At 33.7% G+C, this 25166-nt stretch overlaps 1 protein-coding gene across 1 annotated transcript; it reads left to right on the forward strand.

The window, feature by feature from the left end:
• Window positions 1-11111: 11111 nt before the first annotated feature.
• Window positions 11112-12515, forward strand: LOC141631780 (uncharacterized). The gene is made up of 2 exons (XM_074444403.1): window positions 11112-11629; window positions 11711-12515. The coding sequence occupies exons 1-2, from the start codon at window positions 11112-11114 to the stop codon at window positions 12513-12515; spliced, it is 1323 nt and encodes a 440-aa protein (XP_074300504.1).
• The last annotated feature ends 12651 nt before the right edge of the window (window positions 12516-25166 follow it).

Genomic DNA, 25166 nt, shown 5'->3' on the forward strand with positions numbered 1-25166 from the left:
TTAAGACTGCTCATAAGCTGGGTATTAAGGAAGCTGATTTGGTCCCAAAAAATCAAGGAGTACGCGCCTATGACGGCAATCATCGCAAGGTCGCGGGGATCATCACTCTGACTGTCGCAACCGGACCACTGGAAAGGCAAATCAGTTTTCAGGTGGTCGACATCGACGCCTCCTTCAATATGCTCCTGGGACGTCCTTGGATTCACGCCGTCAAGGCAGTTCCCTCAACTCTCCTCCAGAAGATCAGGGTCCCGTTCAACGGGAAAACGATCAAAATTCCTGCTTCCCCGATCAAAGCTGTCATGAGGAAGGGAATAGCCTCCCAGACTATTGAGGAAGATTATAATGAAATGTGGGGATTCCAAGCTGTGAATGCCATAACTGATGAATGACCACCCTTTGATTGTGACCCGTTCGCCAACCTCACGGTCAACCGCATCATGATGCCTCAGGGTTACTTCCCGGGCTTGCCCCTCAATCCACTGAAGAGCACCTTACCTCCCTTGAAACAGGCTAAGGTCCCCAACATTCCCTTCGAGCTGGGATATGAGCCTACCGATGAAGATATCCAGGAGATGAACCTCCTAGTTCGAAAACGCAAGAAGCACGGAGTTATCCTCTGTCCCTATCATCTGACCTTCAATGGATACTTTTCTGAGGGAGAATCAGAACTCTACCATGGCTTTTCGGAGCCGATCTATGACTCTGTAGCCAAGGCCAGGTACCCGGGTGTGGAAGTCTTCCAGGATTGCTAGTTCATCCCTGACAACACCGAAGCTGCATCAACTGAGTCTAAGCCATCGTCATGCCTCGATGGACAAGCTGTCACCCTCCTCTTTGGAGAGGATAACATCAAGCACCTCGACTATGAGGACATTATCAACATCGCCCTGAAGAACAATCAATTTGACCCAACTGCTTTGATCTCCGACACTGACCCGAAGAAAGTCGCACAAGGCTGGAAGAAAACCGTCAAGTGGACTGATCGCCGATGCCGCATTCTTAAGATCACAACTGGAGAAGGCCCTATGTTCAAAGAAGGAAGTGGAAAAGAATCTGCTGTGTTGTAGAACGAGAATTTGAGAATGATGTACTCCCTCCGTATCAGACCAATGGTAACACTTACCTAATACGGCTGTACCACACTAATGGTAACATTCCTTATTTGGTCCACAACATTACCAAATTATTCTTATACCCATTTGATATTTACATAAAATGCCACTACATACCCTACCTACTAACTCACAATTAAACCCACTTCCGTGGTTTGATCTAAGATGTAAATTCCATTCATGGAAACTGCTTTGCCATAAATCATTTCATTAAAAAGAAAATACAGCTATTATCCTTTATTGAAAATGCAAAGCCGTATATATCGAGTACGGAAATAGAAATAATGTTCTTAGATAAACTGGGTACATAGTAACAGTTATATAATTATAACTCAAAACCACTAGGGAGCTGGATTACATATGTTCCCATTGAGACTGCAGCAACTCGTGCTCCATTCCCAACTCGCAGGTCCACATCACCCTTTGCGAGAGGTGTGATGTTCTTTAGGCCCTGCAAATTATTACACAGATGAGAACCACAACCAGTATCTAGTACCCCAAGTTCCGAAACTTGCATGGTTAATCTCAATCATATGAATATAAGATGACATACCAACAAGAGTGACGCGGCCTGCTTTTATGTCCTCACGGTATACGGGACAGTTCCTTCTCCAATGTCCAGTCTTGTGACAATGGTGGCATTCAATGTCACCGCCCTTGCTCTTTCCCTTTCCCCGTGAGCCACTAGTCTCACCAGGCCCACTCTTACCGTTTCCTGGCTTCTTAAACTTTGGCTTACCTACAGTTAGGTTGCCTGGAGCTTTGCCCTTACCTTTCTTGTTGGAAATCATGAGAACATCTTGCTTCATGCTCCCACTCAATTTCATATCCTTCTCGGTCTGTACGAAAAGTGAGTGGAGCTCATGAGGAATTTTATTCATGTCATTCATATAGTAATTTGCCCTAAAGAGGGCAAAGCCATCATGAAGTGAATGAAGCATACGGTCAATGACTATGCTCTCACTGATTTTGCAATCAAGTGACTCCAGTTTCTCGACATTCTCAATCATGTGAAGAATGTGTGGGCTAACCGGTTGGCCCTTCTGGAGTTTCGCATCAAAGAAGCGACAGGTATGCTCATAAGTAACGATTCTCGGTGCTTTTGAGAATTCGTTAGTGAGCGTGGTGAAAATCTTGTTTGCACCTTGGGCAATGAAGCGTCTCTGCAAATTGGTTTCCATTGCAAAGATGAGTACGTTCTTTATCGCACCCGCTTCCATGACGAAGTCACTATAAGCAAGTGACTCGTTAACTTCCGCATTGGGGCCTGGGTTTACCGGTATTGGCTCAGTTAAGTACTTGAGCTTACCGTCAGCAATGGCAGCATTCCGCAATGATGCCTCCCAGTCCGCAAAATTGGACCCGTCATTTTTTAGACGTGTGAACTGATTCATGTGGTCCATGAAAGCTTTCAGCCAGGACTCGCGTCCAAGTGTGGCACTAGGCATTGGAATTGCGTTATTTCCAGCCATTTTGTTGTAACAGTATTATCAGAATAAACGTGTTCTACACTGCGAAAATAAAAATAAAAATAATAAGCATGTGCATCGTTATGATTTTAAGTCTAAAGAACTACTGTCATAACGCGAAGACTCAAACATTTATACAATTGACCTCTCTCAAGAATTATATAAATGATCCCAAGACTCAATTATCTGTAAATTTATAAGCCAACTTTTTAGCTAATTCTACTGTTAGAATTCTTGGTCGATAAATTTCTGTAAATTCTATCTTTAGTCCATCATAATCACGAGAAACTTTTCGGACTATAATGTTGAGATAAACTAAGTCAACACAAACTACTTACCCAACGTAGAAGGGGTCATATTATGCCTACTGACGAAGAAGGGATTTATAGATGTTTGCCCTTATAAAGACTATTCTCAATTTCCGTTTTAGAGGAAGATCCCATCAACTTTATTTTAATTCATTTTAAGTGAACTAATATCTAGCATGCGTGAATGAATAAACTAAGGTGATGGCTTAATAAATATGTGACATCTGTATGTCCATGAAAACTAACATACAATCTATATGAATCAATTTTCATACATTTTAGTAGGTGGTTTGGTTTAGGCGGAAAATGATGCACTAACTAACATGTGAATGAAAAGCAATAAGAACGGTAAAACGTAAAACAAAATAAAGTCCTAGTGTGACCTATCTACCAAAATGAACATTAAATACAAATTTGGAATCCATCCTTGGATCCGAGAAGCTTGTCTTGATGTTCCATCTTGGTCCATGTAGCGGGAGTGAGCTCCAATATCCATCTTTAGTCTTCTTTAAAATTACAATATAAAATTACATAATAAACCTATTTACATTCTAATTTCAAAACCGTAATAAATAAAGAAAATCAAACGGAGATACGAGATCTCAAATTACATTAAAAATTATGTTTCCATCATTACGAAAACATAATTTAACTAAGGCCACACTAGGTATTACAAGTTACAACCGATTGCAAAAATACGTAAATAAATCCATTCAACGATTCATTCAACTAAAAAAAATGCATCAACTAAATAAATTAAACATGCAAGATATAATTCCTTAATTATGTAGATTAATTTTACCCAAGCCACCTATTTTAATGATCAAATTATGTGACAATTCCTCAATTAATCACAATAATTCAATCTTAATTCACATTAATCTTGTAATATGAATTAATCCATCAATATTTTAAATTTCTTTAAAATAATTAGGTATCTAAAATTGTGAACTTCTTCACAACAATTAATCATACATTTTTGATTTGTATAATCAATATTGGCCAAAATATACAAAAAACAAAATCCCCTTTTTTTCTTTGTTCTCGGCAAAACCGTGAAAGAAAAAAAAAACAGAATTTTTTTTCAGCTCGGCTTAACTAAAGAAACAGAAACAGCTTTCCTTTTTTTCTTTGCTCACGGCTTAGTGCCAAAAAAAATTATTAAACACGGTTTTTCTATAAAAACCTAAACAAAACAGAATTTTTTTTTTTTTTTATTCCAGGTCGTTGCAATAGCAGCCAAAATTAAAAAAAAATTCATCTCGGCATAAACACAAAACCGAGAAAACAGAAACCCTTTTTTTTTCTTTTGCGGCAAAATGCCCTTTAATCAAAACATATTGATGAACAAAATCGTTTATAGTTGCTATGAACAAGATTGGCATAATCACCTTATAATTTAAACATGTAAATTTATGAAACATGATTCTAAACAACGATTTAGAACCATTAATGCCAAAAACTATATAGCAAAAAAACAATTTATCATCAATGAAACAAAGCAATTCCATTTACATATCAATTTAATTTTTATTAAATCAACACATCTACAAATTCATTATATTATCATCTTAACCTATTAAAATAATAATATGAATAAATCAAATGGAATCAAAACAACAAAGCAAGAACAAAACCGGTTGGAAAAAAAATTCCTCGGCAAATTTTTTTTTTTTCAGCCGTATGTTTTTTTTTTTCTTTTTTTCGATTCAACAATCTTGTTTAAATTAAATTTATGAAAATCATCAAAAATAAAATCCGTGGCCTTGGCTCTGATACCACTTGTTGGAATTATCTATATGCTTCCCTTTAATAATAAGGATTATAACGAATTTATAATGATGATAACTAGTCATAAAAGAAAATTACATAAACAAAATAGAAGAGGATGAAGAATCAACCTTCGGTCCTAGCAAATTCGGCCTAAGAACAATATCGCAATGATATTCGCCTATTAGTTGCACCCAAGATGCTCCGAGAAATGCCCCTCAAATTGCTAGAATGAGATCCCCAATTAACAGATTAATTTTAGGGTTTTGTGTGTATTTTGATGAGAGTGTGCTAGGTAGAAAAATTAGGTTAAGAAATGATCTCCTTCACCTCCCTCTAAAACCGTGTAGGTTGGAGTATATATGGGAGATATTTCTTTCCCTTTTTTCGGTTTTATTAACAACCACAAATCAGGATTAAAATCCTCTTACTTTCGGTTATTCTAAAATTATATATAATGTGTACATTTTATTGATTGTCATATATGTTGTCCCGTTTTAATAAGTCCATACATAACTGATTTTAGTCGATTTATTAAATCCGGTCTGGCAACATATATTATAACAATCTTGTGTAAAATATACTTTAACTATAAATATCGCATATTTATAATTAGCTAATTAAATATAACCGATTACATTTAATTACGAATTAACATATTAATTCGTCCAAGCTAACATTATATACATTAATTAAATATAACTTATTATATTCAATTTACGAATTGACAGTTAATTCGTCTCAGCTAATATTATTTAATCGGCATTAAATAATCGTCTCATCAACACGTTGACTAACTGTTTAGTCATATAAGGCATCAATGTGATTACATTTCCATAATCACATCTCTCAAACACATCCTTTAGGTGTGACTTTTAGGGACCAGTTGATCACCGTCATCAGTATGATAATAACGTCAAACTTTCTAGCAAGCCAACCGTTATTAAGTAATCGTTAATCAACTGATAAAATACGAAGTATACCCTTGTGAACCTATAAGAGATTTATAAATGTTATCACACTAATTTGTGGAGGACACAAGCTCCAACAGTGGTCCAGGCAATTGCCACAACCTACCCTTACAAAAGTATCGAAACTCATTATCCAATCTTGTCTTATTCTTGTTCAACCCATGCCGCTCCATAAAGCAACTTTGAATAATGCCATAACCACTTTTAACACTATAATTCCCACTATTATTGTGTAACCATAGAGCTTTATCACTCATCTGCAATCCACTAATAGGCATAGCTAAAATTTTGGTTGCACTTTCCTCCTTAAAAAGTTGTCTCACTATATCTTCATACCAAGTAATATTCTCCCCAGAACCTGACGAGTGTTGAAGATCTCTAATCTCAGTGTTGCGGAACACAACAGACTCCAAAGATAGCAATTCATTTCTTGGTTCCGAACACTCCCCATTAACCCACTTAGTCGTCCAGATATTCAATTTGGAGGAATTTTAAACTTATAAAATATTTAAATTTAAAGTAATCAAATATTATAACGTAAAATTCCCATACAACACAAGAAATTAGAGAATTTTCCACTAGTATAATATGCCCTCCCTAATAATAACAGTTAAATGACAAACACACAAAACCTCGTTATTAAATATCAACGCAGATTCTTAGTAAGGCCCTGTTCTTTCTGGCTTTTTAGAGTTGAATCGAATCGAATGAATGAATCGAATCGAATCGAGCCAATTGAACTCAATGGAGCCGAATTAATCGAATCGAGCTTGTTGGTGAATCAACTTAATGGAGCTGAGCTGAACTGAACTAAATTGAGCTGAATTGAACTGAAATAATATTAATATTAATATTAATAATAATAATAATTAATATTATTATATTATTATTATTATTATTATTATTATTATTATTATTATTATTATTATTAGAAGAAGAAGAAGAAGAAGAAGAAGAATAAGAAAAAACATTAATAATATTAATATTAATAATAATAATAATAATATTAATACTAGTAATTATCCTAATTTGAGTGATTAACTAGGTAGCCACCATGAACCACGGTTAACCATCAATCTAATTAGATGAAATAATGGAGCACCGATTTGCTAGATTGATGTAGAAAGTCTGCCCGTTTATCATCCTAATTTGACTTATTAAGTAGCCACCACGAAGCACCAACAATCCTAATTTAATTAATTTGATAAATAAAAATCGACAGACCTTAATTTTATCTTTAACAAATATAGAAAATTTGGTTGATTAATTAAAACTCAACAAATAGTATTAATAATTGATAACAAGTAAATTAATTTATTATTTGATAAATTAGAATCCATCTTGTAACTTTTAATTCATTTTAGCAATTAAATTAAGTTTTAGGGAAAAATATTGATTTAAGAGTTCACTTGGTTCGGTTTTAGGTGTAATTAAAGGGTACAAAATAGAACGTTATGAAAAAGTGTAAGTGAAAGAGTAAAGTTCATATATGAAAAAATAATTAGGTATTAATAATAGTAATATTAAAATTAACAATGTTATTAATAATATTATTATTAATTAATATTCATATTTATATTATTATTAATAATAATAGTATTAATTATATTAATATGAATATTATTGATTTTAATAACCATAATATTCATAATCATAACAATAATGAGGATGATTAATTAATAATAAATTAATGATAATAATAATAATAATAATAATAATAATAATAATATAAAAAAAGTAAACAACAACAACAACAACAATAATAATAATAATAATAATAAAGTAATAATAATAAAATAATAATAAAATAGAAAAAAAAGAAATAGCCATGTTTTAGAAAGAAGTTTCTCTCTCTAGAAAATAACAACCTCTGTAACAACCTCCATTGTTACGCAGCTCCGATTTTCTAGCTCTCATGGCACGCGGCAGAGGTCGCCCTCCAAAAGCAAGATCATCTATGGATTCCTCTCCTCATCCCGCATCTTCTGGTACTACTTTTACCCCTAATTCTGACCTAAATTCTCCAATTGATGAAACGCGGACTTCCCCAATTCGTCAACCCATTTTGTTAAATGATATAATTGTTAATGCTGTTCATTCCTCTAGGGGAAAACATGTTAATTCTGTGAAAATTGTTACTAATTCGGTGAATATTGATAATAATTCTGTGGAGCCTGTTTTGATTTCTACGGATAGTGTTGATACCTCTGTTTCTCTAGAATCTGATCATCAAACTGATTCTGATCATCAAACTAATTCTGATGCTACTGTTATCCCTATCGTGACTGTTGTTGGTGATTCTCCTGTTTTAGATGAATCTGGCACATCTAAGGTCCATGAAACGGGGAAAAAATGGTCTGAAGTTGTTAAACCTAAGACACAGTTGGGTATGAGTTTGTCTTTCCATGAGAATTGTAAGAATGCAGAGGAAATTGATGTGGTTCTTGATGATATTGCTGGTGAATTAGCTCTCTGGAAATATACTTTAATGGGTCATTTACTTGGATCAAAACCCTCTTTGAAAAATGTTTCTGATTTTGTTACTAAGAATTGGCACCATATTGCTTCTCCTGTAGTTCAATATTTTAAGAAGGGGTGGTTCAGTTTTAGATTTTCTACTGAGGAGGAAATGAATAGTGTTCTTAGGGAGGGTCCTTGGAAGATGGGATCCTATTCCTTAATTCTCAAACAATGGCATCCTTCCTTCTCTTTTGAAATGGAAAAGGTGTCTGTCATGCCCATATGGATCCTCTTCCCTGATCTGGACCCTTATTTGTGGTCTAGCACTGTCCTCAGTAAAATGTCTAGTAAGATAGGTAGACCCATGTTTGCTGATATTCCTACTACAAACAAGGAGAAACTATCTTTTGCTCGAGTTCTTATTGAGGTGGATATCTCTGGCCATCTTCCCCTTGAGATTTCTTTGAATACTCCTTTTGGTCTCTCAACTCAAAGGGTTGAGTATGAGTGGATACCTCACTACTGTTCTGGGTGTGGTAAAATGGGTCATTTACTGAAAACCTGTAAGAAGAATAAGCCCAAACCAGTGGTGATCACTAAGGCAGCTGATCCAAAAACTGGTCCAGGGGTCAAATTTGTCAAGAAAGTTACTCCTTGCTTGCTAGGTGGTACCCTAACAGTTCCTGAGGTGGTTCCTGATCCTGGGATGCAGGAAGGGAGTCTGGTTCAGCCAAACTCTTCTGGGAAGGCATCAAGATTAGATCCATCTTTAGCACCTGTTGGAATGCATTCAGAATGCAGCAAGAAGGGTGAGCTGAGTCCACCTCAAATAGCCTTGAAGAGAGGGGTCTCAGTTGAACCAATTCCTGAATTACTCATTACCACAGAGAATGTTTTTGAATCCTTGGCCACTTTAGAGGAAGGGGAAATGGAAAATGAGGATACTCAGGGTACTTGTACTGCTGTGAGTATTCCTGAGAAGCACAGTGGACTTGATAATCAACAGTCTGATAATAACTTAGGGGAAGGTCATCCTCATGATAGGGGTGGTCAATGAAGCTTGCCTCTTGGAACATAAGGGGAGGTAATGATCCCCTTAAACTGCAGGAAATTAAGGACTTTCTGTGGCTTCATAAACTGGATTTTATGGGTGTTCTTGAGACCAGAATCAAGCAACATAAGGCAAAGAAAATTATAAATAGCTATTTTTCTGCCTATAGCACTGTTTGCAATTACAGTCATCATTACAATGGGAGAATTTGGCTCATATGGAAGCCTTTTAGTGTCACTGTTACTACTCTAGTAACCCATGCTCAGTTTATTCATACTGAGGTGTTTCATCATGCTACTTGTCAGAAGTTTTTTGTTACTATGATATATGCTAGCAATGATGCTCGGGAAAGGGAGGACCTTTGGCAACATCTTGTTCAGCTGAAGTCCGCTGTTGATCAGTGGATTCTTTTGGGAGATTTTAATGTGGTTAGAGATGTGACTGAGAGGATTAGTGACACTCCTCCTGTCTTGGTTGATATTCTGGACTTTAATAACTGCCTTTATCAGTGTGAAGTGGAGGATCTTCCTAGCACTGGGTGTGATCTTACTTGGAACAATAAGCAGGACACTGGTACTAGAGTTTGGTCGAAGTTGGATAGGGCTCTAGGGAACTCCTCTTGGCTTACCAAGTTCCCTATCACTTCTGCAAATTACCTAGCTCCAGGAATTTCTGATCATTCTCCTATTGTGGTTACTATATTTGATGATCCAGTCAAGAAGCCCACCTTTAGTTTTCTCAACTGTTGGGTGGAGGATCCTGATTATGATAACCTTGTCCAGCAAGCTTGGCAGCTTCCTGTCTCTGGTTCCAACACCTTTAAATTCTTTGAAAAACTTAAAAATGTCAGGAAAGCTCTTAAAAAGCTTCATGGGACAAATTATACTGGTATCCAGGCTAGAGTGGCTACCCTGAAAAAGAGCTTCGGATTGTCGATCGCTTTGCAAGCCAAGCCACTCTCTGCTGATCTTATTGCTCAGGAAAAAGAGGTGTTACAGAACTACTGTAAATTTAAGAGAATTGAGAAATCCATTCTTAGGCAAACGGCTAAGGTTTCTAACATCAAGCACAATGACTGCTCTTCTAAGTTCTTCTATGCCAAAATCCGGGAGAGACATCATCAACAAATCATTGGGCATATTCAGGACATGTATGGGAAGGATAGGATTGGTTTGGAGAATGTAGCTGATGGTTTTGTTGAATATTATCAGAGCTTGCTTGGGACCAGTCAGGCAGTTTATCCTTTGGATGTTGATTTTATTCAAGAGAGTAGCTGTGTGCAGGATTCTGATTTTGCTGACTTAGCTAAGCCCATCACTAGAGAGGAAATTAAAGTAGCTCTTTTTGGCATTGACTCAGATAAGAGCCCAGGTCCTGATGGGTTTTCTTCTGCTTTTTTCAAGCATAGCTGGAGTTTGGTGGGAGATGATTTTTGTAGAGCTGTGAGTTCTTTCTTCTCTTCTGGGAGAATGAGTAAACAAGCTAATACCACTCTTATTACTCTTATCCCTAAGAAGAAGGTTAGTGCATCAGTTTTGGATTTCAGGCCCATTTTATGCTGTACCACTTATTATAAAACCATCAGCAAGATCCTATCTAGTAGGTTGCAGCCGATTCTTCCTTATATCATAGGGCCTGAACAGGCTGCTTTTGTTAAAGGGAGAAATATTCATGAAAATATCATGTTATCTCAGTCCTTGGTCAAAGGATATGATAGGGAGCACTTATCTCCCAGATGCCTTATCAAGGTAGATATCAGAAAGGCTTTTGACTCTTTCCAATGTGAGTTCATTGAGAATATGCTTCACACTCTTAGATTCCCTCCAATTTTTATCAAATGGATTATGGGGTGTGTCTCTAGTTCCTGGTTCTCTCTGAAACTTAATGGAGCATCTTATGGATTTTTTCAAGGTAAGAGTGGTATTAGATAGGGTGCTCCACTCTCACCTTATTTGTTTGTTCTTAGTATGGAAATTCTTTCAAGACATCTGAGAGTGATTTGCAGACAACCCTCTGTTTCTTACCATCCTAAATGCTCTAAGATTGACTTAACCCACTTACTTTTTGCGGATGACTTAATGATCTTCACTCGAGGAGATGTGCCCTCTGTCCAGGCTGTCTTAGACACTCTGAGGAAGTTTGCTGGATGGACTGGACTTCATGCCAATACAAGTAAAACTGAAATTTATTTTGGAGGGATAAAGGAGGATATCAAGTGTCAGATTCTGCAAACTACTGGGTTTTCAGAGGGAAAATTTCTCTTTAGATACCTGGGGTTGCCTTTGAATACAGCTAGGAATAGGTTTGACATGTATGGTGCTCTCATCACCAAAATTCAGGCTGCTATTCAAAGACCTTTGTCTTCTAAATTGCTTTCTTATGCTGGGAAGGTTCAGTTGCTGAACTCTATTGTGTTTGGCATTGAGAATTTCTGGTGTGCAGGATGTCTTTTGCCTAGGAGTGTCATTAAGCTGATTAATAGGATGTGTAAGAATTTTTTCTGGGGCATTGAGGAAAATAGAAGAAAGCTGGTTCTTAAAAGTTAGACTGGTATTTGCTCCCCTAGAGAGGAAGGAGGTTTTGGGATAAAGGAGCTCCTGTCATGGAACAAAACCCTCCTCTCTAAATGGATCTGGCTTTTGGACTTAACTCTTGTTGGGATTTGGAGTAGATGGACCAAGGCTTATAACCTAAAGTCTGGTACCATTTGGGATACTACAACTAAGGACCAGTTTTCTGAGAGCATGAAGGGCATCCTTGCAGTAAAGAATGACATGATCAAGGCTGCTGGATCACTTCATGCTGCTGAGGCTCTTATGCAAATCTGGTGTGTGGGGGGTAAATATCATATTCAGTCTGCTTATCACTGGTTTCGTCTTAAGTTTGACAAGTTGCCTATCCTAAAAGCAGTCTATGGCAAAGCTGTTGAGCCTAGACATGCCCTTATTGCCTCATTAGCTGTTCAGAAACGCTTAGCCACTGTGGATACTCTACAAGCAAGAGGCCTGATCATTGTCAACAGATGCATTCTTTGTGGGAATGCAAATGAGTCACACTCTCACCTATTTTTTAAGTGTCCTTATTCTCAGGCTCTTTGGCAGGGAATGTTGCAATGGATGAAGATCCTTGGCCGTAGTAATAGCTACATAGCTGAGCTGAAATGGTGTAAGGGTAGAAGACATAAGAAGCATTGGAAGCATGCTTGGTATGTTTGCTGTCTAATGGGAACTATATATGGAGTATGGGCAGAAAGAAATCGCAGGCTCTTCTCTGAGCATAAGACTTCAGTGGAGCACGTCTTATCTAGCATCAAATATACCATCAGTGTTTCGCTTTTGTATAGGTTTCCTACTCTCAATTGGGTGAATTAGGGCTTGTCTTATTGCTTGGTTGGCCTTTTTTGTAAAAAGGCTTAAGTGGTTATTCTTTGTAAAGTCTTGTATTCTTTTCTTCCCCCTTGAGGATGAATGAAAGGAATTATAACCTTTTACAAAAAAATAATAATAAAATAATAATATTATTAATAATAAATATATAATATTAATAATATTAATAAAAACTATTAAGTTTAAGATTCACAAAATTGAAATTGGCTGAATTTAGTGGAGCCGAATCAAGTGAGTGAGCCGAATCGGTGGAGCTCGAGTTTCAATGAGCCGAATCGAATCGAATAGAGCCGAAATGAATCCGAATCGAGGTGAATCAATCGAATAGAGCTGAGCTGAACTGAAATGAATAGAGCTGAACTGAACTGAGCTGAAAATAAGTTAGAAAGAACAGGGCCTAAATCTGTTTTAAGTTAAGACGAACTCAAATAAGATTTAAATAAAAGAAAATTATAAACGTTCTTAACTTAAGACAGCCTTACCAATATCTAGGATTATGCAAACAAATCGGGACTGAAATGACAAAAAATATTGGATTGGAAACCGGACTGAATACTCAGTAATCACTCTATCCAAAAAAAACACATTTTCAATGACCTAATTGCCATTATGACAATCTTGTCAAGAAGTAGGTATTGAATGTTCAATTTACCCAATTATAATAACAATAAGGCAATAACCCCATTTAAATAAATGAAAAAAAAAAGTTAGGAAGGTTTTATCTATCTATCCATATTTAATCTTTAATAATCTACATAGTATAAAAGCCAAGTTTTTTGGTGAATTGTGATTGGCCGCTGATTTTAGGGATAAAAAAATAATTTTCTAATATGGGGCCTACCGATGATTTTAACAGCAATTAATTAAAATTTTCAACAAATTATCTACAAGTTTGGGTAATTTATTTAATTTATTACCACTAAATTTCAGTTTAATTCAATGTCAATTCTCTAATTTAATTTCAATTCATATTTTTTTATTTAATTGTTGATAAAATAAATATTCTAATTATATTCATACAAGGTAGTATATGATAATTTAAAACCGACTCGTGCATTTTTTTTTTTTTTGCACAGGAGTAAAATTAGTATACATGTAAAGTTATGTTCTTCGAAAGATCATTTGCAGTGGATTTTCTTCCCAGTGAAATTCAAAGTTTTAGTTTACACATTCATTTTTAAGAATTTTATGATTTTTCTATTAGTAGTTTTCATATTGTGCGGGCGAGTATAATTTGTTTACAATTCCAAATTATCAACCTGGTATGAGTAATGAGCATAATCATGGTTGCTTATGAACGGTTGGGCGAAAAAATGAGAGTATTTTTTTATCATTTGCTCAAATGTCACGATAATATCACACGTGCTCTTTTACATTTGTCTATAATCATTTATTTATGTACATTGTTTGTGTAAGATGGTAAATTCAAAGCCAATATAAAATACTTATAATATTGTTTTTAAAAATTGTCTACATATTTTTTTATGTATGCCCGTGTAACTTTGCAAGGGCTCATTGACAATGTGATGAAAACCGTATCAGGGAAAACTTGAGCTAGAAAGTTGAAATTTGTTATGAAGCTCTGAAATAGATAAATTAGTGAGGTAGAAAGTTCTAGCATATATACATTGTATAAAAGGCAAGTTATTTCTTGCATTCCTATTGGCCAATAACTTTCAAGACTTAAAAAACTTTTATTTTTGTAGTCCTCCATGTTCTTCATATATATTTAATTACTATCTTTCCTATTTTATTTAATTAATTACTCTACTCTCTATTTCCTACCTTTTTTAAATAAATACCTTACACTATATTATGCTTTCTTAATGTATTATAAAAAGATTAATGTATAACTATAAAATGAATACATTAAAAGCATAAATAATTATTCTTATATAGCTATATGGACGGGATAGTTTTCAAAGAAATTTTTTCGAGAAATGTAATTATATTAGTATTTTAAGTTATAATTATTTGGAATTTTGTTTTTAATATTTATGCATTTGATTAAATTGTTGAATATATAATCTCGTGCAATTTTGTTGCACGGGTATAAAACTAGTTTATATATATAAATATGAGTTTTTTGTCAGAAATTACCTTTTTTTTAAGGAAAAGATTAATTCATTAATAAAACGTCAAACGACACTTACAAAAGATAGGTATAATAAAAAACAATTCTAATAGAAATCAAAGGACAAATTTCTCCTGTAAAACTACGGATCTCAAAACATGATATGACAATTCGGCTCGTCCTTGTATCGCTCTCTTCATGTAGCTTTTAAGGGGATCCTTCGTTTGATTCATTGATGGAGAAAATTTACCTTCTACTGGCACCATAGATCGCTGACGAATAACGCATATTCATTGTAGAGTCGTATGATGAATCATCAACAAACTGCTCTTATCTATAATTCCAATAATAATACTAAACCCTAGAAAGACAAGGACTGAAAAAACTCCGAAATTAGAGACGGAAAAACGGATCTCACCAAAAGAGATACTTTTATTGATTAATTCATAATATTTCATATAGTAATTGATAAATGAAACTATTTGAGGAGCTTACCATCGATCAATGGTCGATGTAAGCCCCAGATTTGATTGATGGAGGCTAGTGATTTTTTTATTTAGGGTCATTTGTGAACAACTACCTTTTATTTTATTTTTGGCTTTCAACTACCTTTAATTTCTTTTGTTTTTGCAAAAGACTACCGGAATTCCACTTCCGGCGAATAAAAGTCAACTTTTTTGGTGTTGACTTGCTCTTTTCTCCCCTTTTACACATATAACCAAGATTGTCCCCTTGGTTTACCCTACAAAATGTGAAAAGGCCCCTCTACATGCCCAACACCTTATCAAAAGTCTTCTCCATCTCCATCTCCCTCTCCATCTCCGTCGTAAAATCACGTTTACTGTCATCTTCACCTCCTCCTTTATATTTCGACAACCTTAGCTTATAGAGTACTCACGATTCATCAACCTAATGTCCATCTCAGACATATTAAAGTACCCTCTTTCTCTCTTCATAGCGAAGATGGTGGGTATAAGAAAACTAATGAGATAGTACTCATAGTAAACAAGTGATCCTAAGAGTGAATCAATGATTATTCTCGAATAATTAACACTAGGCGTTGTTTGTCCATAATAGATCATTACTATTGAAGAATAATTTACCGTACATATTCAGATAAATGTCGATGGTGGTTTGTTTTGATGAATTAGGATTTCGGATAAGAGATGGACAAATTGAGGTGATAAATGTTGTGTTTAATCAATTTTTATCGTCGATTATTAGGTTTATGAATTAAAAAATTAAATTTAATATAAAAATGACAAAGTCAAAGCCGGAAAGATGACTTTTTTTTTCGCCGGATGTGAAATTCTGGTAGTCTTTTGCAAAAAGAAGAAATTAAAAGTAGTTAAAAGCCAAAAATAAAATAAAAGGTAATTGTTATAAACTCCATTATTGTATCTCTTTGATAATCTCTTCACTCAACTATACACCATAAAAAAAAATCCCTTGAAATTACAAGAAATAGCTTTGCAACTTCACAAATTCTCATTATAGATGGACATTATCCGTCTATACGTATAGACGGATACCATTTCCCCTCACAAAATATCCATTTGCCATAAAGTGGGAAGCACATGGGGAGTGCCCCACCTTGTCCCCTCTACCCATTTTATTAGAGGTCTTTACCCGTCTATACGCCCCACCCGTCTATACCAAGACCTATTGTTGCAACTTTGCTTAATTATCTCTGTATGTTACATTTCTCTTCAATGATTGAAACTTAACGTCGTTTTAATGCATAATATTGTTTAAATCTATGTTGGTAGTTTTAATTTGAGCTAAAGTTTCAATCTTTGCAACATTTTATAAGTTTTTGAGTAATTTATAATTGTTATTGTTAATTAGCTTAGCTTTTTTTTCTAGAAAGTTTGGAACTTTACTTCATTTTGAAGCATAATTTTGTCTAAATCTGTGCTTTTTAGTTGTAACTAGTTTTAAACCCGTGCAAAAAAATTACACGGGATTGAATATTTAACGATTACACTAAATACGGATAAAAATTAAAAAGACAATTCCACATATTTTAACTTTAAATACTAATCAATCATCTAATGTACGTCAAGGTATAAAATATAAATAATATAATAAAATTACAAATATTGGACCATACGGCTTATGATCATCTTTATATCATAATAGATAATTGCATAACTCAAGACAAAATAATATTAACCTTGTATACCATAAATTTTGATAATATGATTTTTGTGATTTGATTTTTATTACTGTGTAGTTGTTTAATGGCAGATGACATAGATTTAGGTTATAAGCCATCTTATGTAGTTTTTTAATGGCAGATAACATAGGTTTAGGTTATACGTCGTCTTATTTTCCTTCTGTATAATTCATTAATGTATAATAATTTGAGATTAGATTTTGTGCTTATGATTTATCGGTTTTGAAAATTTTATTTTAGCTATATGTATTATTGTTTTATTCATTAAGTACTTAGTCTAATGGTTAAGACAGAGCTATTCTTGACAATAGGTCTCCGGTTCGATTTCCCCTCCCCTCTAGACTCTAGTGCAATGCGATTAAGTCCGCGCTTCGTTGAACAAAAAAAATACATAGTACTTTATTCATCTTAAAGGCTAATTATGAAATACTTATTTATTTATTTAATTATTCAATTTGTAATTTTTATTGGCTTATATTGTATTGGTAATATTTTTTAAAAAGTGTATATTATAATATGTGATTTAGAATTGACCCAAACCCAAAATGAACCATTTCGAGACCTTATCGACCCCTGTCGACCCGTTAAATCAAGGATTTCTAATTTTCTTTTATATTAGGTCAACTTGTTTTTATAATATAAGCAAATGTGCCCTAAATATATTCCATCAATTTTGACCCAAAGACTATGTAAATATAATACGTTCGGTTGCTCCCAATTGCCAAACCCTAATACGTTTCTCTAGCTAATCAATTTTTTGCATCCATCTCCATCTACTATTCTAGTGTCTCTCCCCTCCTCTCTCGATTTACTCTACATAAGTTTTCTTTCTTTTAAACTTATCTCCATCCCCCACTTCTTTAATTATCCCCTTTTTACTCACAGATTCAAAAAGTGCCTTACTATTTAGACATGCTACAATAAATGAAGAAATAATCTTGTATTTTGGTAATATCTTTATTTCTTGAAAAAATTCTATACTACTATTCAGTAGTTTGTTTTAAAAATAATGAGGTTTAGTTATATTGTTAAAAAAATATGTTTTCTTTGTTTTATTGTTGAAAACCTTTGTTCTATGTTGCATTTACTTTTCTTTGTTTTATCATTTCTAATTTTTTATTGCCTTCAATTTAATTTGATGTCTTCAATATTATTTTTATGGCTTCAAAATTATTTTCTAAATTTATGTAGTTATAAAGAATTTTTAAAAATCTCATAAAATTCATCGCAAAATTAAATCAATAAAAAAAAAAATATGAGTAATCATCCGCCAAATTTATTTTTAATTTTCTATTTGTTTATTTTTTTAGGCTATTTAATTAAGTTATGTCTATGTAAAATTTAATTTGTACTTTGTATAATTTAGGTTATATAAATGTGTATTATCATATCCAATATGTAGATGAAAAAAAAAGCAGATTAGAACAAGGAAGGAGGAGAGAGGGTAATTAATTAATAGAAATGATGGTGGGGTCCATTTATCTTTGTGTAAGACGGTTTTACCCTAATATAGTTGTCAAACGGATTACGGATCCAAACACAATCCTATTAGTGGTTACTAAAATATCTCGTTTCATGATATTTAATTTGTGTAAAACCGCTTTACACAAATATTTGTGATATTTTTATTAGCTTAAGCTTTTAATACTCTCGTGATTATTTGAATGTTAGTAAGTGAAGACGAAGATTATGATTCAAAACCCATATACACAATTTATACAAATGAATCACCTAAAACCAGGGCCGTCTCGGCGATTTAGGTGGCCCCGTGCGAAATTTAAAAACGGGCCCCTAGTAATATTAAAAAAAAGTTATTATTACAAAATGCATTATATATTTTATTTTTATACATTCAATGCAAAATATTACATGGGTTCTTAAATATTTTCTAAAGTTTCATTACTTCTTGCTAAAAGTAAAGCTCGGGTTGCATTCTCGGAAGCAAATTCTTCAATTAGCTCATCATAAGTGACTTTCTCCAAATGATTATTCTCGATAGCTATCATTGCCAATCCATTGAGTCGATCTTGCAACATTGTTGAGCGTAAATATGACTTCAACAACTTCAACTTGGAAAAACTTCTTTCAGCGGATGCAACAGTTACGGGAATTGTCAACAAAATTCTATAAGCAATCACTGCATTAGGAAAACAACCACCCATTTGTTTCATGTAATTCAAAATAGCAATAGGACCCATTTGTTTCTTAGGCATGAACTCTCTAAAAAATTTTAGATCAAAACATAATGCTTTTCCATCAATATCAGACTCATCATTATTCTTAAGCATATTCTCAAGATTAACACAACAAGACTCTAATTCCAAATCATCCAAAGAATACAACTTATCTGTTGTGAACATAAATCCAAATATATTTTCATACTCTTGATATTGTTCAAACCTTCTCTTAAGCGAAGATATTGCTTGATATTATGACCAAAATAGTGAACATGAGTATCTTTATTTACTATGCGGCTAACATGTTCTTGCATAATAGGATCAAAGTCAACTAACATTTCAACAAGTCCCAAAAAATTCCCATTACTATCCTTATACAATTTACTATTGGAGCCACGGAATGCTAGATTATGCTTTCCAAAGAATTTAACGATTGAAATAATTCTCAATAATACATTTTTCCAATGTTCTTTCTCTTTCCGAAATATGCCTTGGGCTTTTTCATCAATCGTTGTATTTGTTTTTAATCTTAAACGCAATTCGTACCATATCGTCATATTTTTTACATGTCGAGCGCTCACTTCATGTTCTTTAAGTCTTTCGCTAAGATGAGGCCAATTATTGTATCCTTTTGTTACTAAATTATTCCTTCCTTGACATGTTCCAAACAATTTACAACAAAAACAGAAAACCTTATCAAGATCAGTTGAGTAAACAAGCCATTCTCTATCCCATTTTTCCCCATTAGGCAATTTTCTAGTGTAAAATTGTGACGAAAATTGTCTTTTAGATTGATCATAGGGGCCTTTTTCAATTGTTAAGTCTCTTTTTGGACCGTTAACTGCTAATCTACCTTTCGATTTCGCATTCAAATTGTCCCAGTTTCTAGGATCATATATATCTATGGCAATATCAGACTCTACAGTATCACTAGAAGGAAGAGGATCTACATTAACATCAACTTAATAGTTTCATTAACCAAGTTGTCCAAATTTTCAATGGGTAAATTTTCAGCATTGTCATGAGACGGCTCAGTAACATTTTCAATAGGTATGTCATTCACATTATCATCAACATTAACATCAAGATTAACATCAATATTATCAATATTTTCATCCAAACCCACATTATTACGACTATCACAATTATCAACTTTTCTTATTACAAATTTATCAAGAGCACCTTTTTGAGACCGAGTTAATTCTTCAATTTTTTGTTTTTTCTTACGTTGTCCATAGCCGGAATCATATTTTCTAATTGAAGACATGACTCTCCAAAAATGAAATAAAAAATCAGAAAACAAGCAAGCAATACAACAAAATATAAAAAATAAATCAACCATATATCAATAAGTAAGATGTAAGAAACCACCTATTTGATGATTGAATGAACCGTAGTTTTGTAGATCACTATTCACATTTAATTTATGTTTCTGCAAAAAAAAAATAAACAAAATTAGTCTCTAAGTTAGTAACAGTTATGTGAAACATCAAACAAAATTATAAATATACTCAAATACTTGAATAATTGCCTTGTAAAAGTAAGAATTTTTTTTTCTAATCACCGTTAGCCACTTAGCCTCTAAAATCTTAATTGTACTCTATTTCATTCAATCGGCTGTTTACAGTCAGCAAATATTCTTCATTATTTTCAAAAAAACACTATAACAGTTTATTAAAGATCGAAAAATCGGCTGAATTCCTTCACAAAATTCAAACTATAACAAGAATTGAAAAAAATTGAATCTTTCAGAAAGTTGAAAAGGAAAAAAAATACCTTAAATTCCAGTAGTAGATGGGTGTAATTGAGTTTGAGAATAAAAATCATTGAGATTATATGCACAAAAATTGAACCGTTATACTCCCTCTTGTTCTCCATTTTGTTCCCCTTTGTTGTGTGCACAAGATTTTAGGAGGAGAATAAAGTATGAATTGTGTGAGTTGGGTGGGGTTTAGTGATAAGAGAGATGAATGAATAAATATGAATTAAATAAGGAATTGTGAGTTTGGTGGGGTTTCGTAATAGGAGAGAGGAATGAATAAATAAGAATTAAATAAGGAATTGTGAGTTGAGTGGGGTTTGGTGATAGGAGAGAGGAATGAATAAAATAAGAGTAAAGTTTTCCAAAAAAGGAAAGTGGAAGAAAACCTGAATAATCCGTTTAAGGAAATAAGAAAGAAAATGGTGAATAAGAGGGAGTAATAAAGATTGAAAGATTGGAAAGGAGATATTTTAGGAAAATTGTTTGTCATGACTGATTCTAGGGAAAGAGAAAAAGAATTAAAAGAGGAAGTTGGAAGGGATTTGGGAATTCTTCCCTAAATAATCGTACTAGTTGATTTACTCATTTTTTTTTATTAATGACTTACCCAACTTTTAGCAACTTTGGGCTCAAAATTTTGGGGCCCTGTGCAGTGGCACGGGCTGCACAGGCCCAAAGATGGCCCTGCCTAAAACTATAGCATATATTATACAGCGGTCCACCGCCTTTTCATCATCATCACCAATGAAAAGGTCGGTTAGACCACTGTGTCTGTTATTGCTGATTGTGTTTGCTGTAACATTTGGTTGTCGGGTTGCGGTTAGAAACAGGTTTGGATCAATATATGGTGATGGAGATGGCGGTATTAAATTCGCACATGGGTCTGATATGGACCCTCCTGTGGATTTTCCATTGTTTAATTCCACATTGTTGAAATCTTATCTTTATAAAAGTAAGAACATTTAACCCATCCTCATGAAGCCACATCATCACATAGATTAAAAAAAAAATGTGAGACCCGCAGAGCAAAGAATTTGGATTTAATTTCTGAAAAAACTTTGTATTTATGTTTTGTACGTAAATGTTTACGTTTATGTTGTTTTATACATACATAAATATTAACGAATAACGAATAATAAATAATTAAATAAAAAATAATTCATTAACTTTTATATGATGCATGTAGCAACTAGCAAATAAAGACATTAAAAATCATAAAAATACATATCAAAAATAAATTGAAGAAAATTGAAATTGAAATGTGATTGAACTTATGGCCTTTAATCAATAAAGTCAATATTACTAAATATACAGTCAATATTACTAAAGATATATGTGCTTTCATTACTTATTGCCATTATACATCTAAATTACATTAAACTGTATAATAAATTACCTACTAAAAATTGCTATTATATTATTAAATGTTTGAATTACATTAAGTCGGATATAAAGCTTTTTTCACCAATTCTTGAAAAGAAATTTTGAAAAGTATAAAAAAAAAGTAAAAACAATAAAAAAATAGTGTTAGATAATAGTTTGAGTTAAAATGGGAATTATTCGTTTTGAGTTTTGCAAGTAAATTATCTTCTTCTTTTTTTTCGTTTTAAAAAAAAAATAGCTATTTTATCATCAAATAATATCAAAGTTATATAAATTGTTGTTAAATTTAAAGTACTAAAATTAATATATATTTTTTGTATTCATATTTAAAATCAAGTTATTAATTAATGACGTATCGAGTAGAGTAGGTCGGGTTGGATAGGGTTTCGACCCTAAAATAACGAATCATTTTACATTCGTGTCGAGTTATGAGTCAAGGTTTATGGGTTTTGACCTTGGAAATAACAGGTCAGGTTAATTCAAGTTAAATTAAGTTTTTATAGGTCTATATTATGAACTTAAAAAATGTAAAGACAAATAATATATATAATTAATCAGTTTATTTAGACTCAAATATAAACGGTTCGGGTCAAAACTCAAAATTTCGGAACTCTATAACATGAGGCAAATTTGTAATATGAGTTACATGACGGGACGGATTCTGATCGGTAAATAAGTTTATGGCGCTTTTATTTTGCCATTTATTTTTACTGTAAAACCCATTTTTAAATAGGGATGCTATTTTTATTAAAAAAATAATTTCCTTTTAATATTTTATTAATAATTGTAACTGTAGATACCCATATCTGTCGATATTGGAATTTATAGAAAACCCGACAAACACCCGATGATGATAGGACACATGTATTCTTTAGTTGTCATTGTCATTATTTGGGCTCGTTTTACGATGTGGAATGAGCGTTGTCGACGGAGTATTTTATTAATTTAAATGATATTTAAATTAAAGCTTTTTTAAGTGAATTCATTTTATTATTTTAATTTGAATTTATTTTCTTAAATTTATTTTATTGAAAATAAAATATATTTTTTTGATTTGAAAAATCATTTATTTTAAATGTGCTATTTGATTTGAAAAATTGAATTTGAAAATTTAAAACTCGTTTCAACCACGCGTTTTGGAGCTCGATTTTAGCTCGGTTTTTAAGCCCGTTTTCTTTACGAGTTGGCACGAATCTCGAGTACACTAACCAACCTAGGCCTCTATCCATTCAACCCCAGTTCGAACCCCCATATCCACACCCAAATCTCGTCCTAAACACTCCCCAACACAGCCCAATTCCTTCCTTTACCCGTGTTTGTATAGCCCATCGAAAGCCCTTCTAAACCGACTCAAACTTGGTCCAAACCCGCAACTCATCACCACCAACCCGCGCTCCACAGTACCCACAATAACCCAGCACCTAGAACACCACAAAACCCATACAATTCCCGTCCCAAATACTCCACAAACAACCCGCAACACAAGCAGCCCCCCCTGTTTTGCGTGCTCAATCCCGAGCCCAAAACCCGCTCCAAACAGCTACCAAACCCGTGCCCATTAACCCTACACCATACCCTAATATTCTACCAATATTACCTTAGCTTAACCACCAAGAAAACCCCCATACAAACCCTAAAAACCCCACGAATTAGCTGATGGACAGCAGCTATGCGAAACAGGCCCGACTGCTTGTTGCCCTACTTCTACCCTTCGAAACTCCTTATAAATACCCCCCCTTCACCATACATTCATTCCTCTAAGTTCTCCCCACAACATACTACAAATAACAACCATCAATAGTCCAAAAAAACCCTAAACTAAAGCCGTGACAGCCGCTCGAAAACAGGGAAACAAATTTTGTTTTCAAGTTTCTGTCGTGGTCTTTGGGCTTGATTCTCATGCACAAATCCTATTAAAACTTCTGATTTGTTTCTATATTCACAAAATTCAGTCTTTCTAGTTTCCAAAACATCTTTCGGTTTGAAAAATCGTTGAGAAACAAAGTCGTGGTGAGCGATTGAAAATCGCTGCTCAAGTTTGCCTTTTGAACGTGTTTGTTTCGTGATTTCAAAATTCAATTTCAATTGTCTTCGTCGACGACGGCCCCTCGAGATAAAATCTACGATCGATTACGACCCAAGACGGTGTCAACGATACATGTAGGTTGAGGGTGCATTAAAACTCCCTTCTCTCCTTTTTTATTTCGTCTTTTTATTGTTTATTTACTAACCGTTGTCTAACATCGTCTAACTAATATCGAAACTAGAATAGTTTGAGTATGAGTTAAAGTACCATTCCGGCACCCGCGTTGACTTGAGATGGGAAAGAAATCCGCCACATCGGTTGGTCGTACACCCCGTCTCATTTACATATCCTCGTGTTGGAATAGGGCAATTTAATAAATCGAGTTTATTTAATTTACGTGTATTTATTTTTAACCATATAAAAATTGATTTTTTATGATTTTCCAGACCTATAATTTGTAATTTTAATTTAGGTATATTTTCGTAATTTATTGCATTGATTTAGTATTTATTTTGTAATTAGCAATGTATTAATTCCAAACCCGCGCAGTGCACGGATCAATTCTGACATATTTCGAAAATTTTAGATCCGTGCAGTGCACGGGTTTGTCCAGGTTTTGTGTTTTAATTTGCTTCCTTGTTTGATTTTGTTTGATTAATCCTTAGTTTAATTAGTTTATGTTTTAGATTTTAATTTACTTTATTTATAATTTATATTGTATGTATGAGCTAACCACTAATGTTTGTTAATACATCTTATGCTAAGCGTAAGCCTTCCTATCCCTCTCTTTGGATGTGTTTTTCTAGTTTAATCAATGAACCTCACATGCTAAACCACTTTGACGAAGTTAAATGCATTTTAAACGACTTAGAATGAAATTCGCATGATAGGATTTAAATTCAATGGTTGCATGCGCATGCGATATCTTTCCGAAATAGCCATCTTTCACCTAGTAGAGACCGTTATTGCAACGGGCGGGGTTGGGTGTTGTTTTAATGAAATTAAATTAACTTCCTAACACGTAAAGTCACACGA

Source organism: Silene latifolia, chromosome Y, assembly GCF_048544455.1.
Source record: "Silene latifolia isolate original U9 population chromosome Y, ASM4854445v1, whole genome shotgun sequence".
In the NCBI taxonomy this organism is placed as follows: Eukaryota; Viridiplantae; Streptophyta; class Magnoliopsida; order Caryophyllales; family Caryophyllaceae; genus Silene; species Silene latifolia.

Coding starts and splice junctions, on each gene's coding strand:
- LOC141631780 (XM_074444403.1), top strand. CDS start 11,112: ATGGAAATTCTTTCAAGACATCTGAGAGTGATTTGCAGACAACCCTCT. Junction 11,630..11,710: donor ATTAAGCTGATTAATAGGAT/GTGTAAGAATTT, acceptor TTGCTCCCCTAG/AGAGGAAGGAGGTTTTGGGA.